General features: G+C 44.1%; 2 protein-coding genes across 2 annotated transcripts in view; both read left to right on the top strand.

Moving 5' to 3' along the window:
* The window catches only part of LOC132885463 (butyrophilin subfamily 1 member A1-like), a 223,389-nt gene that overhangs the window by 5,409 nt on the left and 195,273 nt on the right, over nucleotides 1–22,707 (top strand). The gene's annotated exons all lie outside the window — the stretch shown is intronic.
* On the top strand, nucleotides 11,188–12,361 carry LOC132889247 (uncharacterized; the record flags this gene model as incomplete). Its single annotated transcript, XM_060925550.1, has 1 exon — nucleotides 11,188–12,361. A coding segment is annotated over exon 1 (888 nt), but the record flags the coding sequence as incomplete, so codon positions are not given.

Below are 22,707 nucleotides of genomic sequence, written 5' to 3'. Positions count from 1 at the left end.
AGAGATACTACATGCTGAATTCAGAAATAAGGAAAACAATAACATGTGAGCTGTAGATATTTATGCTCAAATCCACTCAAAGTAGGGGGCGGGGCACCATCACGTTGTGTCAAGACAAGAACTTTCCTGAGAAATAACGCGAACGTCTGCATCATGCGGGATTTGCGGGCGGGAGCGGGACTGAAAATCATAATTTTTTTGTGGGTGCGGGCAGGGGCGGGAGCGGGACTGAAAATCATAATTCTTTGTGGGCGGGAGTGGGACTGCACAATGCGGGCGGGAGCGGGACTGAAAAATCTGACCCGCGCAGACCTCTAATCTGCAGTGCTAGCTGCTAACAGCTGGTATCTATCTGCTATAATGGCAAATGTCGTGGACATGCTTTTGTCAAAAAGTTTTGACACTCTGCCATATGAGGAGAAGGTGAGAATTAAAGAGCAAGGCAGACCAAAGCCCAAGCTTAATCTCATTCAAAAATCAGCAGGTCATAACAGGTCTTTTCAGGTGTCTTGGTATAAAAATGTGAACTGGTTTACTGGGTTTCCTGTGACTAATAAAATGTACTGTTGGCCATGTCTTTTGATGAAGCCCTCTCAGGGAAATTTAGTTTGGTCAAAAGATGGGTTTGGGGACCTGGTGAATTTCAAAAGGGCTTGCAAAAGGCATGAAACGAGCAATGAGCATGTCACTTCATGTGCAAGACTTAGCTGTCTGGGGAGGGTCAGGGTGGAACATGCCATCGATGAAGGTGCTCGTATACAGTGTGCAAGGCATAATGAAATAGTCACTCAAAACAGGGCCTTCCTGAAACGTTTGATAGATGTTATGGTAAAATGGGCTTCCCCTGTTTTAAAAACCAGCAGCCGCCACTGATGTCAAACAATATGTTTTATCTAAATTTAGCATCATCATTTTCATTCCTTAAGGAGAAATATATTACAATATCCAATACTGCAGTTAACATTTTAATTTAATTTTTTTGAAACTCTGATTTGGTTTATTTACTGTTTGTGGACTTGCGGTCAACTCCAACAGCTCTGTCTTTCAATATAAGATGTGTAACAAAGCCCATCTGATCTGACCCCAAGTTGCTAAAATTGTCTTCAGTGATATGCACTGAGCACAACACTAATATATGGCTGAAATTTTCAGGGACTAACCCAAAAATAAAATTCATCCACATTTTTTGTATATTAAAGGTGTCATTGCATCGTTTTTTCATTAATTGTGCGGTGGTCTCTAGTATGAATGAATGCCCTGTGAGCCGGTTTTGGTGAAAAAAATGCCGTGGTGCTCCTGTTTCAGGCTGTTCTAGTTTGGTGGAGGAGTGGGTGGGGAGAGAATGACAGGATTTCAGCTCTTAGTCATGAATATTCATGACATGTAAACATATCGCTTCTGATTGGCTAACAGCACTGTGATGCTCCCTCCAGTGGGTTATGGGCGAGGCCATGACAACTAATTTTTGAAGTGACGCAGGTTTGTAGGGCTTTTTCTGATTCGCTCGTTTTTCCATCTATTTTCTTTCATAGGCTAATATAGGGAATGGGGGTAGAACATCATTTTCACGTGCAGCATGCATATGCAACTCGGAGTGACCTATGGTATTTCAAAAAGAGTCAGTATTAAACGGTTTGTTGTGGAATGACACCTTTAAATTCCTTTGGAAAACTATTGAGACTCCAGTTTTATTTTGTGCATCCTGGAACAGCACTTGCACTTTCTTCCCACATCTCATCATCTTTCCAAGGAACTGTTCAGTGATGAACTAGATGGCTCCTCCTCATCTTCTTGGTTCATATAGTGTCATGGTCATATGTTAATGAGTGGTGGCACCAGGGTCAGTTCTACATCAGAGTGACACACATTTCTAATTAGCCTTTTATCTCTGCCTATTTATTTTCTCTGGCCTTTACAGACTGGGAAGGTAACAGTCCACTTTAAAAGGCCCAGTACGTCCCCAAGTCACATCGACATTACCATATTTCAGAAACAACAAGAAAAACATCTGTGGCATGGGAACTTTAAGTAAATTAGTAATAAATGGGACCTTAACAATATATAAATTAATTCAGACAGTTTTATTCTTACTGTTTTGACCCTGTATTTATTGCATCTATTCATTAAAACCCCATTATGCTCTTGGGCGCCCTCTACAGTTGCAGTGTGTAATTCACTTTTATGCCACTGATGTTTTGAGCTGGCGGCACGGTGGTGTAGTGGTTAGCGCTGTTGCCTCACAGCAAGAAGGTCCTGGGTTCGAGCCCTGGGGCCGGCGAGGGCCTTTCTGTGTGGAGTTTGCATGTTCTCCCCGTGTCCGCGTGGGTTTCCTCTGGGTGCTCCGGTTTCCCCCACAGGCCAAAGACATGCAGGTTAGGTTAACTGGTGACTCTAAATTGACTGTAGATGTGAATGGTTGTCTGTGTCTATGTGTCAGCCCTGTGATGACCTGGCGACTTGTCCAGGGTGTACCCCGCCTTTCGCCCGTAGTCAGCTGGGATAGGCTCCAGCTTGCCTGCGACCCTGTAGAAGGATAAAGCGGCTAGAGATAATGAGATGAGATGTTTTGAGCTCCCCTCCTGGACAGCTGTGCTCATGCATCTGTTTACAAACTAAAGGATATGAAACTGGCAGAAACCAAAGAAACACATTGACTGACAAGATGGAGTACCATTACAGAATTGTACACAAATATTGCTGCATAGTTTCATTTATTGTGACATCAGATATGAATAATAATGTAACAAAAAGAATAACAAAGTTCTAGTTTTGGTGAAATACCGTGTTTGCATTTTCAGGCCATATACATTGTTTGCTAACTATGTGAATGCACAATCACTACATGCCCCAATACACAATCCTCCTCGGTCTTCTTTTCCTACAAGTTATGACATTGAAAAATCCCCAAAGCTGTAATTCATGAACAGTCCACTCCACATACAATCTGTTGGTCTCAGTTTGATCACAAAACAATAAAGGTTTCCCAAATAAACATTTCAGCAACTTCAAATAAATATTAGTGTCCCCTGCTGCCAATTTTCTGAATCAAACTGAAAAGTTAATCTATTCCACTGGCACCGCCATAATTAAAAATCACGTTATTGCATTCCTGTACGCTGATTGGCCAAAGCTCAGTATTCGTGAACCTCACACGCTGTGCTGTTTTACCTCTCAGTATCCCCCCAATCAGCACGTCCAAATACACTGTGTGGCTTCAAATCATTCTCAAGTTTATCATAAATTTAGACTTTGTGTACTACTTGTTTAATTTCCAACTCTTCCATGCTGTGACACGGTATGTTGTTGTGAGCATTTAGTCCCATTTTTGCTACTCATTTTGACAGCTCACATTTAAAACATTGGTGTGTGGTTTCTTGCAAACGAATTCAAAGTCACTCACCTTTCAACCAATCAGCACACAGCATTGCATCATGTGATTTCCAAAATGGCAGCACTGGCGGAGTAAACTGGAAGTTTTCTTCTTAGTTGGGGGGAAAAAAAATATTGACTGTTTGGATCAAAACTATCGACTTGAATTGAATAACATCTCATCTCATTATCTCTAGCCGCTTTATCCTGTTCTACAGGGTCGCAGGCAAGCTGGAGCCTATCCCAGCTGACTATGGGCGAAAGGCGGGGTACACCCTGGACAAGTCGCCAGGTCATCACAAGGCTGACACAGACACAGACAACCATTCACACTCACATTCACATCTACGGTCAATTTAGAGTCACCAGTTAACCTAACCTGCATGTCTTTGGACTGTGGGGGAAACCGGAGCACCCGGAGGAAACCCACGCGGACACGGGGAGAACATGCAAACTCCACACAGAAAGGCCCTTGCCGGCTACGGGGCTCGAACCCGGACCTTCTTGCTGTGAGGTGACAGCGCTAACCACTACACCACCGTGCCGCCCCATTGAATAACATATTGGGCCAAATAATCTTTCTTGATTCATGATCAAAATAAGGTTGGTAGACTGGCCGTGGAGCTAGCAGTTTACAAAATACATGACTTCTAACACAGGAAGCCTCAGATTTGGGATCTTTTCGTGTCATAACTTGTAGGAAAAGAAGACCGAGGAGGATTGTGTATTGGGGCATGTAGTGACGGTGCGTGAATGTGGCGCTTGTGTGTAATTGACATGATATAGACAAACATTGCACATAATATACATTGGGCAGTGTAATTTATTACAAGCTGAGACAGGTTTTCAAAGTTGCAAACTCTCAAGGCTTATTTGGTGTGAGATTGACAAATACTGACCCAGTGTTCTGGAGTGAGATGGATTTATTTATTTCCATGCTGGCCTGAGACAGGACTGAGATTAGATGACTTTTGTCATTGGAAAAACTACAAATCTGTGTGAGACAGGGGTAACACTGATAAGGTTACAGCCTACATCACCATCTTTCATAAATATTATTAACAGGGATGGAGACTCTGCTGTTGATTGTCAGTATTTTCCCTGTTAGCCGTGAAACATCATTACTTATGTCTTGAAGTAAACATACAGTGGCATGCAAAAGTTTGGGCACCCTTACTTAAAATGTCTGTTACTGTGAATAGTTAAGTGAGCAGAAGATGAACTGATCACCAAAAGGCATAAAGGTAAAGACAACATTTCAGCGTTTTCTGCAAGATTTGTGTATTATTTTTGTTTTGTACAATTGGAGAGTGAAAAAAGAAAAGGAACACCATGCGAAAGTTTGGGCACCCCAATACATTTGAGTTCTCAGGTAACTTTTACCAAGGTTCCAGACCTTAATTAGCTTATTGAGCTGTGGCTTGTTCAAATTCTTCGTTAGGAAAGGTCAGATGATTTCAAAGCTGTATAAATTCCCTGACTCCTCAAACTTGTCCCTAAAATCAACAGCCATGGGCTCCTCTAAGCAACTCCCTCGCATTCTGAATAATAAAATAATTGATGCTCACAAAGCAGGAGAAGGCTACAAGAACGTAGCAAAGTGTTTTCAGGTAGCTGTTTCATCATATTGTAATGTTATTAAGAAATGGTAGTTAACAGAAACAGTAGAGATCAAGGTGAGGTCTGGAAGATGAAGAAAACTTTCTGAAAGAACTGCTCGTTGGATTGCTAGAAAGGCAAATAAAAACCCCTGTTTGACTGCAAAAGACCTCCAGAAAGATTTAGCAGACCCTGCAGTGGTGGTGCACTGTTCTGCTATGCAGCGATACCTGAACAAATATGACCTTCATGGGAGAGTCATCAGAAGAAAACCGTTCCTGCATCCTAGCCATAAAATTCAGCGTCTGAAGTGTGCAAACGAACATCTAAATAAGCCTGATGCATTTTGGAAACAAGTCCTGTGGACTGATGAAATCAAAATAGAACTTTTTGGCCACAATGTGCAAAGATATGTTTGGAGAAAAAAGGGTGCCAAATTCCAGGAAAAGAACACCTCTCCAACTCTGAAGCATGGGTGTGGATCGATCATGCTTTGGGGTTGTGTTGCAGCCAGTGGCACAGGGCACATTTCATTGGTCGAAGGAAGCATGGATTCGAATAAATACTAGCAAATTCTGGAAACAAACATCACACCATCTGTAAAAAAGTTGAAGTTAAAAAGAGGATGGGTCCTACAATAAGACGATGATCCAAAACACACCTCAAAATCTACAATGGAATACCTCAAGAGGCACAAGCTGAAGGTTTTGCCCTGGACCTCACAGTCCTCTGACCTAAACATCATTTGAAAATCTGTGGATAGATCTCAAAAGAGCAGTGCATGCAAGACAGCCCAAGAAACTTGTAGAACTGGAAGCCTTTTGCAAGGACAAATGTGTGAAAATCCCCCAGGTAAGAACTGAAAGATTATTAGCTGCCTACAAAAAGTGTTTACAAGCTGTGATACTTGCCAAAGGGGGGTGTTACTCAGTACCAACCATGCCCAAACTTTTGCTTCAGGCCCTTTTCCTTTTTTGTCATTTTGAAAATGTAAAAGATGAAAATAAAAAATTTGTTTTTGCTTAAAATAAAAAGGGAATGAGTCATCTTTAACTTCATGCCTTTTGGAGATCATTCCATATTCAACTTGCTTAATTGTTCACAGTAACAGCAATTTTGACCAGGGGTGCCCAAACTTTTGCATACCACTGTACATCAATCAGACTTTTTTGTCGAAATACAAGTCAAAGTTTGCACAAGTTTTACACACAACTCAGAATAGCAGCATGCTAAGCTATCATAACCAGAATTAGTGAAGGCCAAATGAGGCTTGATGAAGCAATGAGGTTTTCCAGCCCACTAATTCACCAAAAGATTCATAAATCAAGGCTTCATTCAACCCAGTGCTCACTGATGATACCTACTGCTAAACATTATGAATAGCAGCCAAATCAAGTGATGGTCATGAGCCCTTGGTTATGGTGCAAAAATTAATGACCAGAGTGAATATTGTGACGTTCTGCTTAATGTTTATTATAGCCCCGCCTACTCTGCTGCTTGTGTCTGCTTGTGTTTCTTTTTGCAGATAATGGACTGCAGGTGCGCTGATTGGACGGGGTATAAAATGGCAGCGTTCTTGTCTATCGGGGGCCTCCCCTTTTTGTGTCTTTGGCGTTTTGGTACTCCTAGACATCTTTGCATATACTCTCATATTTGCTGATCTTACACCTACATTTTTCTTTATTATACTTATTTAATAAATTGAACCAAACGTAATTCTGTCCGCGTGTGGATTCCTTTTTTATGTTACATTGCCTTTGAGCTAGGGTTTGTAACATAAATTGGGGGCTCGTCCGGGAGTTAAATCCCATAGTATGTACTTGTCTATTTTGGATTAAGTACATTTTTGTTGCAAATTTGAAATTGGTAATTTGTATTTATGCCGACGGGTGTCGGGAGTTGTAGAAAATTTTTTGGGGGGATCCATACGCGGACTTTAGTTTTGATTTGAATAGTACGATTTTGGTTCGATTTTTGTTTTGCCAAAGAGAGGGGAGGTCACTTTTTTTGGGCCGCTACTTTTGGTTGTGTGAGTCAGGGCAGGTTGTCAGTATCCGTGTGCACGGGAGAATTAGTGGGCGGGTTTAGATCTGCCAGAGCTAAAGTGAACCCCCGCCGCAGGTAAGAGCGCCTAACACTGTTTGTTTTTTTGCCTTTGTTATTTTGTTGTTCTGGTGTGTCGAACGCGGGGGGACTGCTTGCGGTTCAATCGTTTGAGGGCACATGAAGACTAGTTTAAAGTAAGTAGGGCCTCTTTTCTATCCTATAGGTAGATGCGGGGCAGCTCTAGTGTGTTTGTAGCTCCTGTGTATGCGAGATACCTGCACCGGCATGGCTCCACAAGTTGTTGGTGTTATTTGTTGTTTTTGGGTAGTATAAATTGTAGCTTTGGTAACTGATACGGTCGTTGTTGGCACTTGCGCTTGGTATTGGTGAAGTTTGTATTTGTTGTAGTTGATCATGGATGCGTTGTCTGGCAGTGATTTGGATAAAATGACAAAGGATGAATTACGTAATGTTGCAGGCCAGTATGGTTTGGATGAGTTGCCTAAAACACTCAGAAAAGTTGAGTTGAAGGATTTGGTCAAGAATAAATTGTTAGAGATGGGCGTTTTGTCCGAAGAATCGGCGAATGGGGCAGGCCCAATGGGCCAGTCAACGCCAATAAAGTCTGGTTCTCCTCAGCGTAGCGCCGCGCTGATGTTTGAGCAACAAAAGGAATTGTTAAAAATTCAGACAGATCAGAAACGATTAGAGATGGAGCAGAAGCGCTTAGAGGCGCTGGAACGTGAGAAAGAGAGACAGTTGGAATATGAGCGATTGCGGCAGAGTGAGCGATCAAGTGAGTTGGAATGGCAGAAGTTTGAGCATGAGAAAAAGCTGGCAGAGAGAAGGAATACTTCTCCAAATAGTGAGACGGGAAGAACTGGTGAGGTGAACCTGTCTCAAAATGTTAAGTTGTTGCCCAAGTTTAACGAGAGGGACCCAGACATTTTCTTCTCGTTGTTTGAGAATGTTGCTGTTGAGCAAGGCTGGAGTGATGGGGAGCGCACCCTGCTGTTGCAGAGTGTGTTTACTGGGAAAGCCCAAGAAGCTTTCATAGCTCTTTCTGCAGCTGATCGAAAAAAATACGCCGCTGTTAAAGAGGCGGTGTTGCGTGCCTTTGCTTTGGTTTCTGAGGCATACCGGCAATGGTTCAGGAGCTGGAAGAAAGGTGATCGACAAACCCATATGGAAGTTGTGAGAGAACTTTCCAGTTTCTTTAATAGGTGGTTGGCAGCCGAAGAGGTAAAAACGTTTGAACAGTTGTGTGAGCTCGTAGTGTTGGAGCAATTTAGAAACATTGTGCCTGAATGTGTGGCTACGTATATAACTGAGCAGAAGGCAAAGACTGCTGCAGATGCCGCTGTACTGGCGGATGAGTTTATGCTGATCCATAGGAGAAGGCAAAAAGAGTATGGGCAGAATTATGATGACAATAGGCCAGTTCGTTATCAGCGTGGCACTGGCAGCCCTCCTGTATTTAGGTTGGATCAGTTAGCTCGCAGTAAGGACTTTCAGAATCAATGCCATTATTGCTTAGAAAATGGGCATTGGAAAAACGAATGTCCTGTCCTGTGTGGCAAGAAGAAAAATCAAACTTGTCCCGCATCTCCTAAAATTGTGTGTTGTGCTGCACCTGTCACTCATTCTGTCTGTTCTGCAGATAAAACTGTTGCTCCATCTGGTCTTGGCTTTGGAGGCGTATCAGGTTGTGGGGTACCTGGTGCGCTGGCTGCTGCTTTGCCTTCTGTTGAAGATGGCCGTAAGGAACATGTGGATGACCGCTATGGTCCGTTTCTTATGAATGGGTTTGTTTCACTTACGAATGATTCAGAGAAAGTATCTGTGAGAATTTGTGATACGGGGACCTCTGAAACGTTTGTTAAGGAATCTGTTTTGCCCTTTTCTTGTAGTTCCAGCACGGGAAAGTTCGTTTTGATTCGGGGAATTGGTATGAACACCTTATCAGTACCTCTGCACAGGTTAGTGTTGCACTCCGATTTGGTGCAGGGCGAATCAATTGTAGCTGTCCGCCCATCGCTACCTGTAGATGGGGTGGATATAATTCTAGGAAACAACTTGGCTGGAGGACGAGTTTGGCCTAGTGTTCCACCTCCTCCTGTAGTTTGTTTTGTTCCCGTTGAGGCAGGGGAAAATGATTGTGCTGTTGAATTTCCTGAGGTTTTCAGTGCGTGCGCCGTAACAAGGGCGAAAAGTCGCGCACTGTTGGATACGTCATCGGGTGTAGTAGTCGATACACGTACTGCTACGGTTAAAAAGTTGCCTGTATTGCCAGAGTGTCTGAATCGTGATGAATTGATTGCAGCTCAGTGTAAAGATGAGCGTCTGTCTGAATTAATTGCTAATGCTTTGCCAGCTGATAACATGAAAAATGCAGAGCTGGGCTACTTTGTAGTGGATGGTGTACTGGTGCGAAAATGGGTTCAACGTGGTGAGTTGGATGTTGATATCTTACAGGTTGTGATACCTGATTCATTTAAGGCAGTAGTGCTAAAAACTGCTCATGGGGATGTAGCGGGTCATTTTGGTGTCCGAAAGACCTATAACCGCTTATTGCAGCATTTTTACTGGCACTGTATGAAGAAGGATGTGGCCGCGTTTATTAAGATCTGTCACTGTAAAATATGTGTAGGTAAAATGAATGCTGGCTACTAATCCGTTAGCAAGCTCTACAGGTTGTCCGATCAGAACAATGATGAGGAAGAAGTATTTCCAAGCAAAGGTCTTCTTTATTTATCCTTACACCCACAACACACATGAATAAATTCTTCTTTATATCAAAATAAACATTGTCTCTGTGCATGTATGTGTGGTTCTGAAATAAAGGAATGGATACAATTTTCTTTACCCTCATGGTAATAATTACTGCCTACATGTAACAGTACTAGCTAGCTAGCATGACACAGCAAGAATTACCAATCAATATCAATTTGACAAACCCAGATTAATTTGGTACTTACAAGACTCATACATAACTGGTGCAATTTAAACACCCAACAAATTTCTAATATTAATAAAGGCACTCACCAGTAGATGCACGCACACAAAACTATGAAACATCTGTGAAAGACTGCAGATATGATCCAACTGCTGTTACCACCTTGACCTTGCCTTCTGCTACTAACAAATGCAAAAGGGGGCCTAAAAGGGTCCTAAAGTCTAAAGGGTGGCCAATTAACTGCCTGACTAAAATAGGAAACTGAATAATTGGCATAACATAAAAGGATATCAGATGGGCTTTTGTACAGCCGCCCCCAAATCTGCTATGCAGATTTGCTTCTGGAAGGCCATCTATCCTGGGTCTTCTGGGAGTGCAGGAAGTCGGATGAGTCTTGCCACCGGTCGCAAGTAGGTCCGGTCCTTCACCAATACTTCAGCTGTCCTTACTCTCCCATCTGAACCAGGATGAACTGTCTTAACTGTACCGACAAGCCAGAGGGCCCTTGGGGCTTGAGGATCCACAATCATCACCACTGTGCCAACAGTCAGATCTTCCTTTTCCTTTTGCCACTTCTGACGAATCTGTTGACTTGGTAGGTAATGACGGATATACCTGGCCCAAAACTGATCAGCCAGTACTTGACTGTGTCTCCATCTCTTGCGGCTTAGCAACTCTGATTCTGGGTAGATCACCTGGGGTAGAGAAGCATCAGTCCTCCCCATCAGAAGAGAATTTGGAGTCACAGGGTCAGGATCTGAGATATCTGAGGACACATAACCCAAAGGTTTGGAATTGAGTATTCCTTCAATCTCTACCAGGACTGTCCGTAGTACCTCTTCTGGGACAGTTTGTGCTCCAAGAACTGTAGCCAGTGCTGCCTTGATAGACCGTATCTGTCTCTCCCAGGAGCCTCCAAAGTGCAGTGCACTAGGTGGGTTATAACAGAAGTAAATCTGCTGGGCAGCAAGCTTCTCTTTCAAGGCAGGTTGGAGGGCCTGAAATGCCTCCTTCAGTTCAGCATCACCACCTCTGAAATTTGTCCCTCTGTCACATAAAATCTCGTGTGGCTTACCTCTTCTGGACACAAAACGACGTAGTGACATAAGGAACGAATCAGAGTCTATGCTTGACAGGAGATCTATATAGACGGCCTTGGTGGTAAGACACTTGTACAAGATACCCTGATCAGTTTTGGGCCAGTTGTTCGCGCCGAATCTTTTTTCCCGCGAGTGCCGGCGTTAATTACTAATCCTTTTTTAACTTTTTTTCTATAAATAAATTTCCAGTATCGTCTTCATTTTTATTATACTGTCGCTTTCATTTTTGTACTTTTCACTTTCGCTTTCCTTTTTCCGGTTTTTTTTTCCGGTTTTTTCTCTTTCTTTTTTCGGAAGAACCCCGAGACCGGAAGCTTTCTTTTTTTCTCCTCCACAAGCGGAGGCCATCTGATCTGCTTTAATATCAACAGATCTTCATTTAAGGTACGTGAATCTTTTCATCATGGCACACCTTCAGCCTGTTCAGTGTGCTGAGTGCAGGATGTTTAGTCATTCTTCCTCCGTCACTAGCGATAGCTCTATTAGCTTTACTTGTGATAAGTGCAGATTAGTTAGCTCTCTGACGGAGAAGATTTCAGTGCTAGAAGCGCGTGTCCAGGCTTTAGAGCAGGTTAGTGAGCGTGAGAACAGTGTAGTTTCTGTTAGGGAAAGTCTGGACGCCCTAGGTGGAGTTAGCAATCCCCCAACTCCGGCATTAGAGCCCTTACAGCGGGGCGAATGGGTGACGGCTCGGCGGCATAAGCGTAGAGCCAAAGCTACCGCTGAGGCTCGCCCACGGGAGCACCACTCCTCTCCGCGTCACGTGTCGAACAGGTTTGCTCTCCTTAGTGATGCACCCACTGAGAAACCTGAAAGAGCTCTGGTTATAGGGGACTCTATCATACGGCATGTGAAATTAGCTCAGCCTTTAGGGGCACCAGCAGCTTTAGTCAGGTGTATACCGGGAGCCAGGGCGCCGGACATAGCAGGTAATCTTAGGGTCCTAGGCAAGCATAGGTTCTCAAAGATAGTTATCCATGCAGGAGCTAATGATATACGCCTTCGTCAGTCTGAGGTTACTAAGAGTAACTTTGTAGAGGTGTTTAAATTAGCGAAGGCGATGTCCGATGCTGTAGTATGCTCTGGCCCCATCCCAATGCGGCGTGGCGATGTAGCTTACAGCAGGTTATGGTCGCTGAACTGCTGGCTGTCCAGGTGGTGCTCTGAAAACAGTGTGGGCTTTATAGATAATTGGGCTAATTTTGAGGGCACTGCTGGCCTGTTAGGGCGGGACGGTATCCATCCCACTCGGGAAGGTGCTGCTCTCATTTCCTGCAGCATAGGTCATAGTCTCAGAACAGGCCTAGTTAATTTCTGACAATCCAGAGCCAAGGCCAGGGAGCAGACGAACAGGCTAAACCGACTGTCTGCTAGCTGCACAGAGTCGTCACTCAGGGCCCACTACATCGAGACTGTGTCTGTTCCCCGAGCTCAACAAAAAGGTAGAAATTTTCAGAGAGTTTGTTCCAGTAACCTAATCAATATAAAATTAGATCAGACTGACTGTACAGCTGCTGCCAGCACCTTTGATCTAAAGGTGGGGCTATTAAATATTAGATCTCTTACATCTAAAGCGCTAATGGTTAATGAACTCATTACTGATCAGGAGTTTAATGTACTGTGTTTAACAGAAACATGGATTAAGCCAAATGAATATATAGCATTAAATGAAGCGAGTCCTCCTGGATACAGTTATATACACCAGCCTCGTCTAACTGGCAGAGGAGGAGGTGTCGCGGTTATTTATAACGATTATCTAGGTGTAACACACAAACCTGGTTATAAATTTAATACATTTGAAGTTCTTCATACTCATATAATGTATGTAGCCTCAAAAAATAAGTCTACCCAGTTAATTCCATTGCTTATTATTTACAGGCCCCCGGGGCCATATTCTGAGTTTCTTTCTGAATTTGCAGATTTTATCTCAGATTTGGTTATTTCCTTAGACAAAGCTTTAGTTGTCGGAGATTTTAATATTCACTTTGATAACCCAGAAGACCCTTTAAAAACAGCGTTTGTGTCCATCTTAGATTCAGTCGGGATTAAGCAGAATGTCATAGGACCGACCCATAATGGTGGTCACACCCTTGATCTAATACTAACATTCAGATTAAACGTAGACAATATAGTCATACTTCCACAGTCTGAAGTTATCTCAGATCATTGTCTCATCTCATTCAAAATATGTCTGAGTAATAATATATGCACCTCACCACGCTACTGTATTAAACGTACTTTCACGTCAACTACTGCACAGAGCTTTATAAATGATCTCCCAGAGCTGTCAACTTTGATTGGGTCACTGTCAGCCCCTGCAGAACTCGATCAGGCAACTGAATGCTTAGAGTCAACATTCCGCCATACTTTAGATAATGTAGCTCCTCTAAAAAGGAAAATGGTCAGAGACAAAAAATTAGCACCCTGGTATAATGATGACACTCGCACATTAAAACAGACCACTCGAAAATTGGAACGTAAATGGCGTCAAACAAAATTGGTAGTGTTCAAATTGGCGTGGAAGGAGAGCTTCCTGAAGTATAAAAAAGCTCTTAGTGCTGCGAGATCAACATATCTCTCCTCCCTAATAGAAGATAACAAAAATAATCCTAGATTCCTATTTAATACTGTAGCAAAATTAACCAGAAATAAGTCCACTATAGACACATACACACCTGCAGTATGTAGTAGCAACGACTTCATGAATTTTTTTAATGACAAAATTGAGAATATCCGACAAAAAATTCAAACTACTAATTTAAGGTTAGACAATGAAAGTGAACTTGTAGTTAACAATATAACTGTATCAGATCATCAGTTAGAATGTTTTACTCCCCTAAAAGAAACTGAATTACTCTCATTAATCTCTACATCTAAAGCCTCAACTTGCATACTAGATCCCTTACCAACACATCTATTCAAACAGATAATGCCTGGAGTAATTGAACCGCTTCTAAAAATAATAAATTCTTCTCTTATGATTGGCTATGTACCCAAATCCTTTAAACTAGCAGTTATCAAACCCCTGATTAAAAAACCTGACCTTGATCCCTGTCAGCTGTCCAATTATCGGCCAATATCAAACCTCCCCTTTATCTCCAAGATCCTTGAAAAAGCTGTGGCACAGCAGTTATGCTCATATTTACATAGGAATAACATCCATGAAATGTATCAGTCAGGATTTAGACCTCATCATAGCACAGAGACAGCACTGGTTAAAGTAGTAAACGACCTACTGTTGGCGTCTGATCAGGGCTGTGTCTCGCTACTTGTGTTGCTTGACCTTAGTGCAGCATTTGATACCATTGATCATTCCATTCTTCTGGATAGACTAGAAAATGTTGTGGGAGTTAAGGGAATGGCCCTCTCCTGGCTCAGGTCTTATCTAACTGATCGTTATCAGTATGTCGATATAAATGGTGATATTTCTAGACGTACCGAGGTAAAGTTTGGTGTTCCACAAGGTTCTGTCTTGGGTCCACTGCTTTTTTCTCTATATATGTTACCTTTGGGCGATATTATTCGTAAACATTGTATTAGTTTCCACTGTTATGCTGATGACACACAGTTGTATGTCTCTGCAAAACCTGATGAGAGACACCAGCTTAATAAAATTGAGGAATGTGTTAAGGACATTAGACACTGGATGCTTATAAATTTCCTTCTGCTTAACTCTGACAAGACTGAAGTACTTGTGCTAGGACCACATAAAGCTAGAAGTAAGTTTTCTGATTACACAGTAACTCTGGATGGCCTTTCTGTTTCTTCACGTGCAGCAGTAAAAGACCTCGGAGTGATTATTGACCCCAGTCTTTCATTCGAAACTCACATTGATAACATCACCCGGATAGCTTTCTTTCATCTCAGAAATATTGCAAAGATAAGAAATTTAATGTCATTGCATGATGCAGAAAAACTAGTCCATGCTTTTGTTACCTCCAGGTTGGATTATTGTAATGCCTTACTGTCTGGATGTTCCAATAAGTGCATAAACAAGCTCCAGTTAGTTCAAAATGCCGCAGCAAGAGTCCTTACTAGAACTAGAAAATATGACCACATCACGCCTGTCTTATCCACACTGCATTGGCTCCCAATCAAATTTCGTATTGATTATAAAATACTACTATTGACCTTTAAAGCACTAAATGGTCTCGCACCACAGTACCTGAGTGAACTTCTGCTCCTCTATGACCCGCCACGCCTACTTAGATCAAAAGGTGCAGGCTATCTGCTGGTACCTCGTATAGTGAAGGCTACATCAGGGGGCAGAGCCTTTTCTTACAAAGCCCCACTGTTATGGAACAGCCTTCCAAGTAATGTTCGGGAATCAGACACAGTCTCAGCATTTAAGTCTAGGCTGAAAACATATCTGTTTAGTCAAGCCTTTTGTTAATGGTGTTTATGAGGTAAAGGAGTAGATCTGGAGGGTCCTCAGACATAGAGTGTTTTGGTAAACTGGGATGTATGGATGCTGTCAGTCCCCACTCGCTTGCTCACTCGAGTTTGTTGACGGTGCAGTGGCTGGCTGCTTTATGTCCCGGGGCTCCCTCATGCCTGTGTTACCTTCTGGCTCTCTCCTTTTATTTATGCTGTCATAGTTAGTTGCCGGAGTCCCTGCTTGTACTCGGTGCAATATGTATACTGTTCCTACTTATTCAGGTGACATTGGGCATACCTAACCACCTGTGTTTTCTTTCTCTTCCCCCCCCTCCACCCCAAATCTGTCCCTCTGAGTTACATGGAGTCAACAGGAAATCTTTTGGTGGAGACGGTGGGGACCTCGACTGGCTATCGTAGCCTGCAGGGAATCGGCCGTCAGACGTTCTGTCGCATGTCCCAGACTCGGTGAAATGTAACTGAATTGTCTTGGCCAGGCCTAAGGGTCCCATCTGCATCTCATCATTGCTGAGGAGTGTGCTCCCATCACCCAATCAAGCATCCAGCCAGAGCAGGTCATGATATATTTTTTACCATATTAACATGCCATTGTGCGTCATGCCTGATGTAAAGACTCTCGTCTCTGCGAGCCTACCACACAGATTTAATACTTGTCATTTTTAGGGCATACCTAACAACGTGTTTTCTTTCTCTCCCCCCCCATCTGTCCCTCTGAGTTACATGTTGATCCTGGGATTGAGATGCTGGCCTCTTCTGCCCCTCGGACCTGCTTGATCCATCCTGGTGCCCTGTGTCTGGTCGGAGTTTTATCGCCCCACTCCTGTGAAGGACGGCCCCATGAGGACAGTTGAGGGTTATACCTGTTAAAACTGTTAATATTATAGTCAGGCTGTCTGTTGTTGCCCAAATGAGGATGGGTTCCCTTTTGAGTCTGGTTCCTCTCGAGGTTTCTTCCTCATGTCGTCTGAGGGAGTTTTTCCTTGCCACCGTCGCCACAGGCTTGCTCATTGGGGATAGATTAGGGATAAAATTAGCTCATGTTTTAAGTCGTTCAAATTCTGTAAAGCTGCTTTGCGACAATGTTTATTGTTAAAAGCGCTGTACAAATAAACTTGATACCCCAGCGCTTGTCATTACGCCTTCCCATTCGGATCTGGAAAGGGCCAAAGCAATCTATTCCAGTTGAATGAAAGGCGGGCTTGTAAAGCCTTAGGCTGGAGGGAGGCAAATCGGCCATCCGTGGAATGTCTGGTGTGCCACGCCACTTACGGCATTCAGGGCATTTGTACTGGAACTTACGGATTGCTTGTCTACCTCTCAGGATCCAAAAGCATCACCTAACTTCAGCGAAGACTCGCTCTGGCCCAGGATGATGCAGCTCCTCGTCATACCGTTGGATGATCAGCCTTGTGATATTATGAGTGGGGTCAAGGACAACTGGATGTTGAGTGTCTTGACTTATATCATCACATCTACGTAGGTGGCCTCCAACGCGTATTAACCGGGTGCTGGAATCAAACTCAGGGGCCAGTGTAGCTAATCTACTGGTTGACGCTACTGGTTTTCCAGATTGAAGCTGAATCAGATCGTCTTCAAAGCACTCTGCCTGAGCTTGGCGAAGAATATCCAGCTCAGCATTCCTGAAGTCGTCGGCTGACAAGCTGCTGGAATCTGAAGCCGCCCCGTGTGCTAAACGGGCTACAGCCTCCAGAAATTCCTGAAATGTACTGTATTGACTCGCATCAATCCGCAGTGAACCACTATGGACTGCTGTAACTCCACAAAAGGCTTGCTTCCGCAGCTCCTCTGGAATGTTCGATATGCACTCAGGTGGTCGCTCAGGCCAGGAAGGAAAGCTGGGCCTTGAAGCCATCGACTGTCATCAATCAGCTGAGACAGGGTCTTTCCCCTTGTGATGTAATCCGCAGGATTTCTTTGTGAGTCTACGTAGCGCCATGTCTCTGAGTCGGTTAGCTCCTGAATTTCGGCGATCCGAGTTCCCACAAAAACTTTGAACTTGCAGGATTCTGATTGCAGCCAGGTAAGTACTGTCATAGAATCTTTCCAGTAGATGTAATGGTGGGCATTCAGAGTTAACTCTCTCTTCAGAACTGATGCCAGTTGGGCACCTGTTAAGGCAGCAGACAGCTCCAGCCTTGGGATTGACAATTGCTGTTTGGGGGCCATTCTTGAGTGGGCAGCAACAAAGGCAACTTGAGCACATCCACTGGTGTCTTCTGTGCGAAGATATGCTACCGAGCCATATGCCCTTTCAGAAGCATCGCAAAATATGTGGACACTATATCTGCAGGTGTTGATGTCCAGCTCAGGGGTGGTGTAGTACCTTGGCACAGTAAGACGTAATAACTGGGGAAGTTCCTCCACCCAGGAATGCCATTCTTGTAAAAGATCAGAAGGTAGGTTGGGATCATCCCATTCGCACTTCCGATCCCAGAGCTTCTGCACTATGACCTTGGCTCTGGTGGTAAAAGGCACAATGAATCCGAGTGGATCGTACTGCCTGGCAAGGATGCTATAGATACTACGCATTGTAGGCTGTGCATCAAGCTCAAGCTGCCCATGCTTAAAGCCTAAGGTGTCTGATTGGCAGTGCCAAATCAAGCCAAGGGTGCTTTCTTCTGGGTCGCTTGCATTCTGGGTGAGCCAGAGTTCAGCACTTTCAGACCTACTCTCTGATGGCAAATGGCTGATGATACTTGGGCAGTTACTGCTCCATTGTCTCAGGTCAAATCCACCTTCGGCCAGGAGATGGCGCAGTTTATCGACAAGATCTCTAGCCTCATGAGCTGACTGCAGACTCTGTAGACAATTGTCTACGTAAAAACACTGTTCCACTGATGTGCGCAGTTTGTCTCCATCTTCAGTGTGGTCCACCACATGCTTTTGAAGAGCAAAAGTGGCACAGCAAGGGCTTGAAGTTGTTCCAAATGGCAGAACTTGCCACTGGTAAACATCTGGGGGGTCATTCCTTCGCATTTCTCTCCACAGGAACCTCAACAGTGGCTGGTCCTCTGGGAGGAGGCGGACTTGGTGAAACATGCCCTTTATATCAGAACTGATTGCAAAGGCATGTTCTCGGAAGCGGAGGAGAACCCCAAGCAGAGTGGCACCCAGCACAGGTCCAGGGAGAAGATAATCATTCAAACTAATTCCTCTATGAACAAAGGAGCAATTAAAGACGATTCTGTTCTTCCCATTATGGTGGGCCATATGATGGGGGATATACCACCCAAGACTGTTGGTTGCTTCCTCTAGTGGGATCTTGCTCACATAGCCTGCCTCGACTAGCTTGCTGATCTCTTGATTGTAGGTGGCAGCCTTGTCTGGATCAGCAGCAAGCCTCTTCTCTGTACCACGCAGGTGGGCCATCACAGCTTCCTTTGGAGCAACCAACGGAGGTAGATCAGTTTTCCACAACAGCGGTGTGGCGTATCGCAAAACTCCGTCCACCTCCACTCTGATGGTCTTCTCCTCGAGGATTTGGATGGCCTTTACATCCTGTCTTGAGCGCGTCATGAATTTCTCACTACGATAGGGCAAAGTATCCAATTGCCACAGCTTCTCGACATGTTGTAGTAACTCAGAGTTGCTCAAGGTGATAGATGTTAAAAGGCATTGCTGAGTGGTGAGGCTATGCTTCACGAGCTTAGAAGGCCCCTGGAATGACCATCCCAGCTGGGTCTTAATGGCAGCAGGCCCTCCCGGCGGACCAAGACGCACAGGCTCCGTTGGTATGATTAGATGCGGATAGTCTGATCCTATAAGGAGTAAGGGCTGCGCACAGTCAATAGGCTGTAGAGGTACATTCTTCAAGTGCCGATATGACTTCTTGAGTGCAGCAATTGGGTAAGTATGGGATGTCAAACCAAGCTCTTTAGCTGTAAATGCCCTTTGAATGAGGAACATCTTCCCAGGTTGGTGAGCAGGTGACACTGAAAACGACACTGTGGCTCCCTTGATGACGTGCATCTCTTGGCGTACTGTGCGTAAAGACAGTTCTTCAGACGTACCTTGAAGACCAAGTTGCTGTGCTGCCTCATCCAGCAAAATAGTACGCTCAGAGCCGTCATCTAGCAGTGCATATGTGTCTAGTGAGTTGTCACCATTCCTCAAGATGACTCGGCTAATCTTCAGTAGCACCTTACTACTACCAGCAGGTCTGTCCACATAGAGGGTTTGAGCAGTAGAGCTAGTTGGTTTGGAATTCTCCATTAACCCAATCATGTTCTTCACAGAAGTAGTCGTCTTACTATTACTCCCCGCGTTCACTTCATGAAGGATCTCTAGATGCCGCTTGTCACATTTCTTACACTTAGCCTTAAGAGTACACTCTGCACTTAAGTGTTCACGCCCGCACTTCCAGCACCTCTGATTGCACCGGATCCACTTCTCAATTTGTTCCTTAGTAAGGATTTGGAAGTTTGCACACTGGTTCAGATAGTGCTTTGTGGTGTTACAAAAGGGACAGAATTTCTTTGGCTTTTCCCTAGGCTAGTCTGAACTACCCAACTGTGGTTCAGACAGGGAACTGTCCTGCTCTGTGCTGTGAAGAATGGTCGTGGACTTAAGCTGTGACTTGCGGTCTTTGCGTTGCTCCTTGGGGCCCTGACGTTCCTTACTAGGCTCAACAATTGGCTGTGAATTATCCACTTGAATCATCACTTCATATTCCAGCCATTTCGCCAGGTCAAGTAGAGTGGGAATGGGAGTCCTCTTGGGATCCACAAACCTCCTGAAGTTTGCTCTTAAATCATAAGGCAACTTTCCTAAGATACGGGAAACATGAGATCCACATCGTAGCTCTGTATCCCCAGCATAGCCAAGCTGGTCGAACATGCCTACTAATGCTCGCACTTTGAGCGCAAATCGCTTGAATGCCTTGGTGTCGCCCATCTTGACATTTGGCTCCTCCATTAACTTTGAGATACGCTGAAGTGCAAGTTGATGTGGTTGCCCATATAACTCAGTCAGAGCGTCCATTGTATCAGAGTAGGGGTAACGGCTATTACTGTAAGAATCAGCAACTAGCAACACGTCCTCCAACTTCAGGTGATCCGTTAAAATGTGAAATTTAAATTGCTCCATTGCATCTGGGGGAAGGAGGTTGTCTAGAGCAACTTTGAGCCTGTTGAACTCACGTGGATCTTCACGCTTCACTTTGCCTTTGGACCTCGATAGAAAAACTCTGTCTCTACAGGACGCGGTGGTGAGGAGCATCGAGATGAGCGAGAGCTCGGACGCTGAGGTGAGTAGGATGGTTCAATACATCGAGAACCATAATGCCAACCTGGGTCATAGCCCCTCTCAGAGTTATATCTATACTGCCTGGTATAGCCCTCAGCAGGTGGGCTACGATGATAATGCACATAGAATGATCTACGGAAACGTTGTGACATACCCCAGGTTGAATCATGACGGGAACCTGTAGGTGAGTAATGGCTACGGTGAGGAGGTGACTGAGGATAGCAGCTTGGGTTTCGGCTTGAGTGGTCTCTAGTTGATGGCCCATGATGGCGTAGTAACCCATCAAAACCACTAGTGAGCTCATCAATATCCTCTCCTTTTAGTGCATGCGGTTGCTTGCTCTCAGTGGCTGCCAATTCAGCTACAGGTTGTGGAGGACGTGGATCCTGATGATATCTTTGAAGCGTCTCCCCTTCCTGTGACAGCGGTGAGCTTGATCTAGAGCGTGAAGCTCGATGCCTTGGGAGTGAGTGATATTCATGTCTCATACACCGAGACCTCTGTTGCTCCTCCATCTCCTCTATATAGCGTCTCAGCCTAGCATTCTCTTCAGTGAGTTGATATGCATGCCTCCTCAGCTCTGGAGTATGTGCGCTCTCAGCTTGAGGTGCTTCTTGTGTTGTGGGTGACTGATGGGTGTCACCTTCTGCTTGCTTCAACATTGGTTAGCTATAGAACTTGCTGTATCCGGCTCGAAGGACCATGTAAAATATGTGTAGGTAAAATGAATGCTGGCTACTAATCCGTTAGCAAGCTCTACAGGTTGTCCGATCAGAACAATGATGAGGAAGAAGTATTTCCAAGCAAAGGTCTTCTTTATTTATCCTTACACCCACAACACACATGAATAAATTCTTCTTTATATCAAAATAAACATTGTCTCTGTGCATGTATGTGTGGTTCTGAAATAAAGGAATGGATACAATTTTCTTTACCCTCATGGTAATAATTACTGCCTACATGTAACAGTACTAGCTAGCTAGCATGACACAGCAAGAATTACCAATCAATATCAATTTGACAAACCCAGATTAATTTGGTACTTACAAGACTCATACATAACTGGTGCAATTTAAACACCCAACAAATTTCTAATATTAATAAAGGCACTCACCAGTAGATGCACGCACACAAAACTATGAAACATCTGTGAAAGACTGCAGATATGATCCAACTGCTGTTACCACCTTGACCTTGCCTTCTGCTACTAACAAATGCAAAAGGGGGCCTAAAAGGGTCCTAAAGTCTAAAGGGTGGCCAATTAACTGCCTGACTAAAATAGGAAACTGAATAATTGGCATAACATAAAAGGATATCAGATGGGCTTTTGTACAGTCACGTTTGTCAAATAGCAGGCAAACCAAACCAGGGCATTAAGCCCGCACCGCTCCATCCGATTCCTGCAGTTGGTCGTCCTTTTGAACGTTTGATTGTTGATTGTGTTGGCCCATTGCCTCCGTCGAAAAGTGGTGCTGCATATTTGTTGACTGTTATGTGCCAGTCTACCCGATACCCAGCAGCTTACCCGTTGAGATCAATTACCACCAGATCCATTGTAAAAGCACTGTCACAATTCATCTCTATATTTGGTATTCCCAAAGTCATTCAGAGCGACAGAGGGAGTAATTTCACGTCTAACATGTTTGCGCAGGTGTTAAAGCAGCTTCGTGTTAAACATAGCTTGAGCAGCGCGTACCATCCACAAAGTCAAGGCGCGTTGGAGCGGTTCCACTCCACTCTCAAGTCTTTATTGCGCGCTTACTGCTTAGAGCTTAATCATGATTGGGAGGAGGGCCTTCCCTGGCTTATGCTGGCGGCTCGGGAGGTCACTCAAGAAAGCACAGGTTTTAGTCCCAATGATTTAGTTTTTGGACACAGTTCGTGGTCCTCTTTCTCTTTTGAAAGACTGTGTTAATGAAACTAAGCCTCCAATGAATTTGCTCGAATATGTCCAAGGGTTTCGCCGTAAGCTGT

The sequence above is a fragment of the Neoarius graeffei genome, chromosome 1, assembly GCF_027579695.1.
Source record: "Neoarius graeffei isolate fNeoGra1 chromosome 1, fNeoGra1.pri, whole genome shotgun sequence".
Lineage (NCBI taxonomy): Eukaryota > Metazoa > Chordata > Actinopteri > Siluriformes > Ariidae > Neoarius > Neoarius graeffei.
The sequence above is the reverse complement of the archived record's forward strand: the minus strand, read 5'-3'. Positions and strand labels throughout refer to the sequence as shown.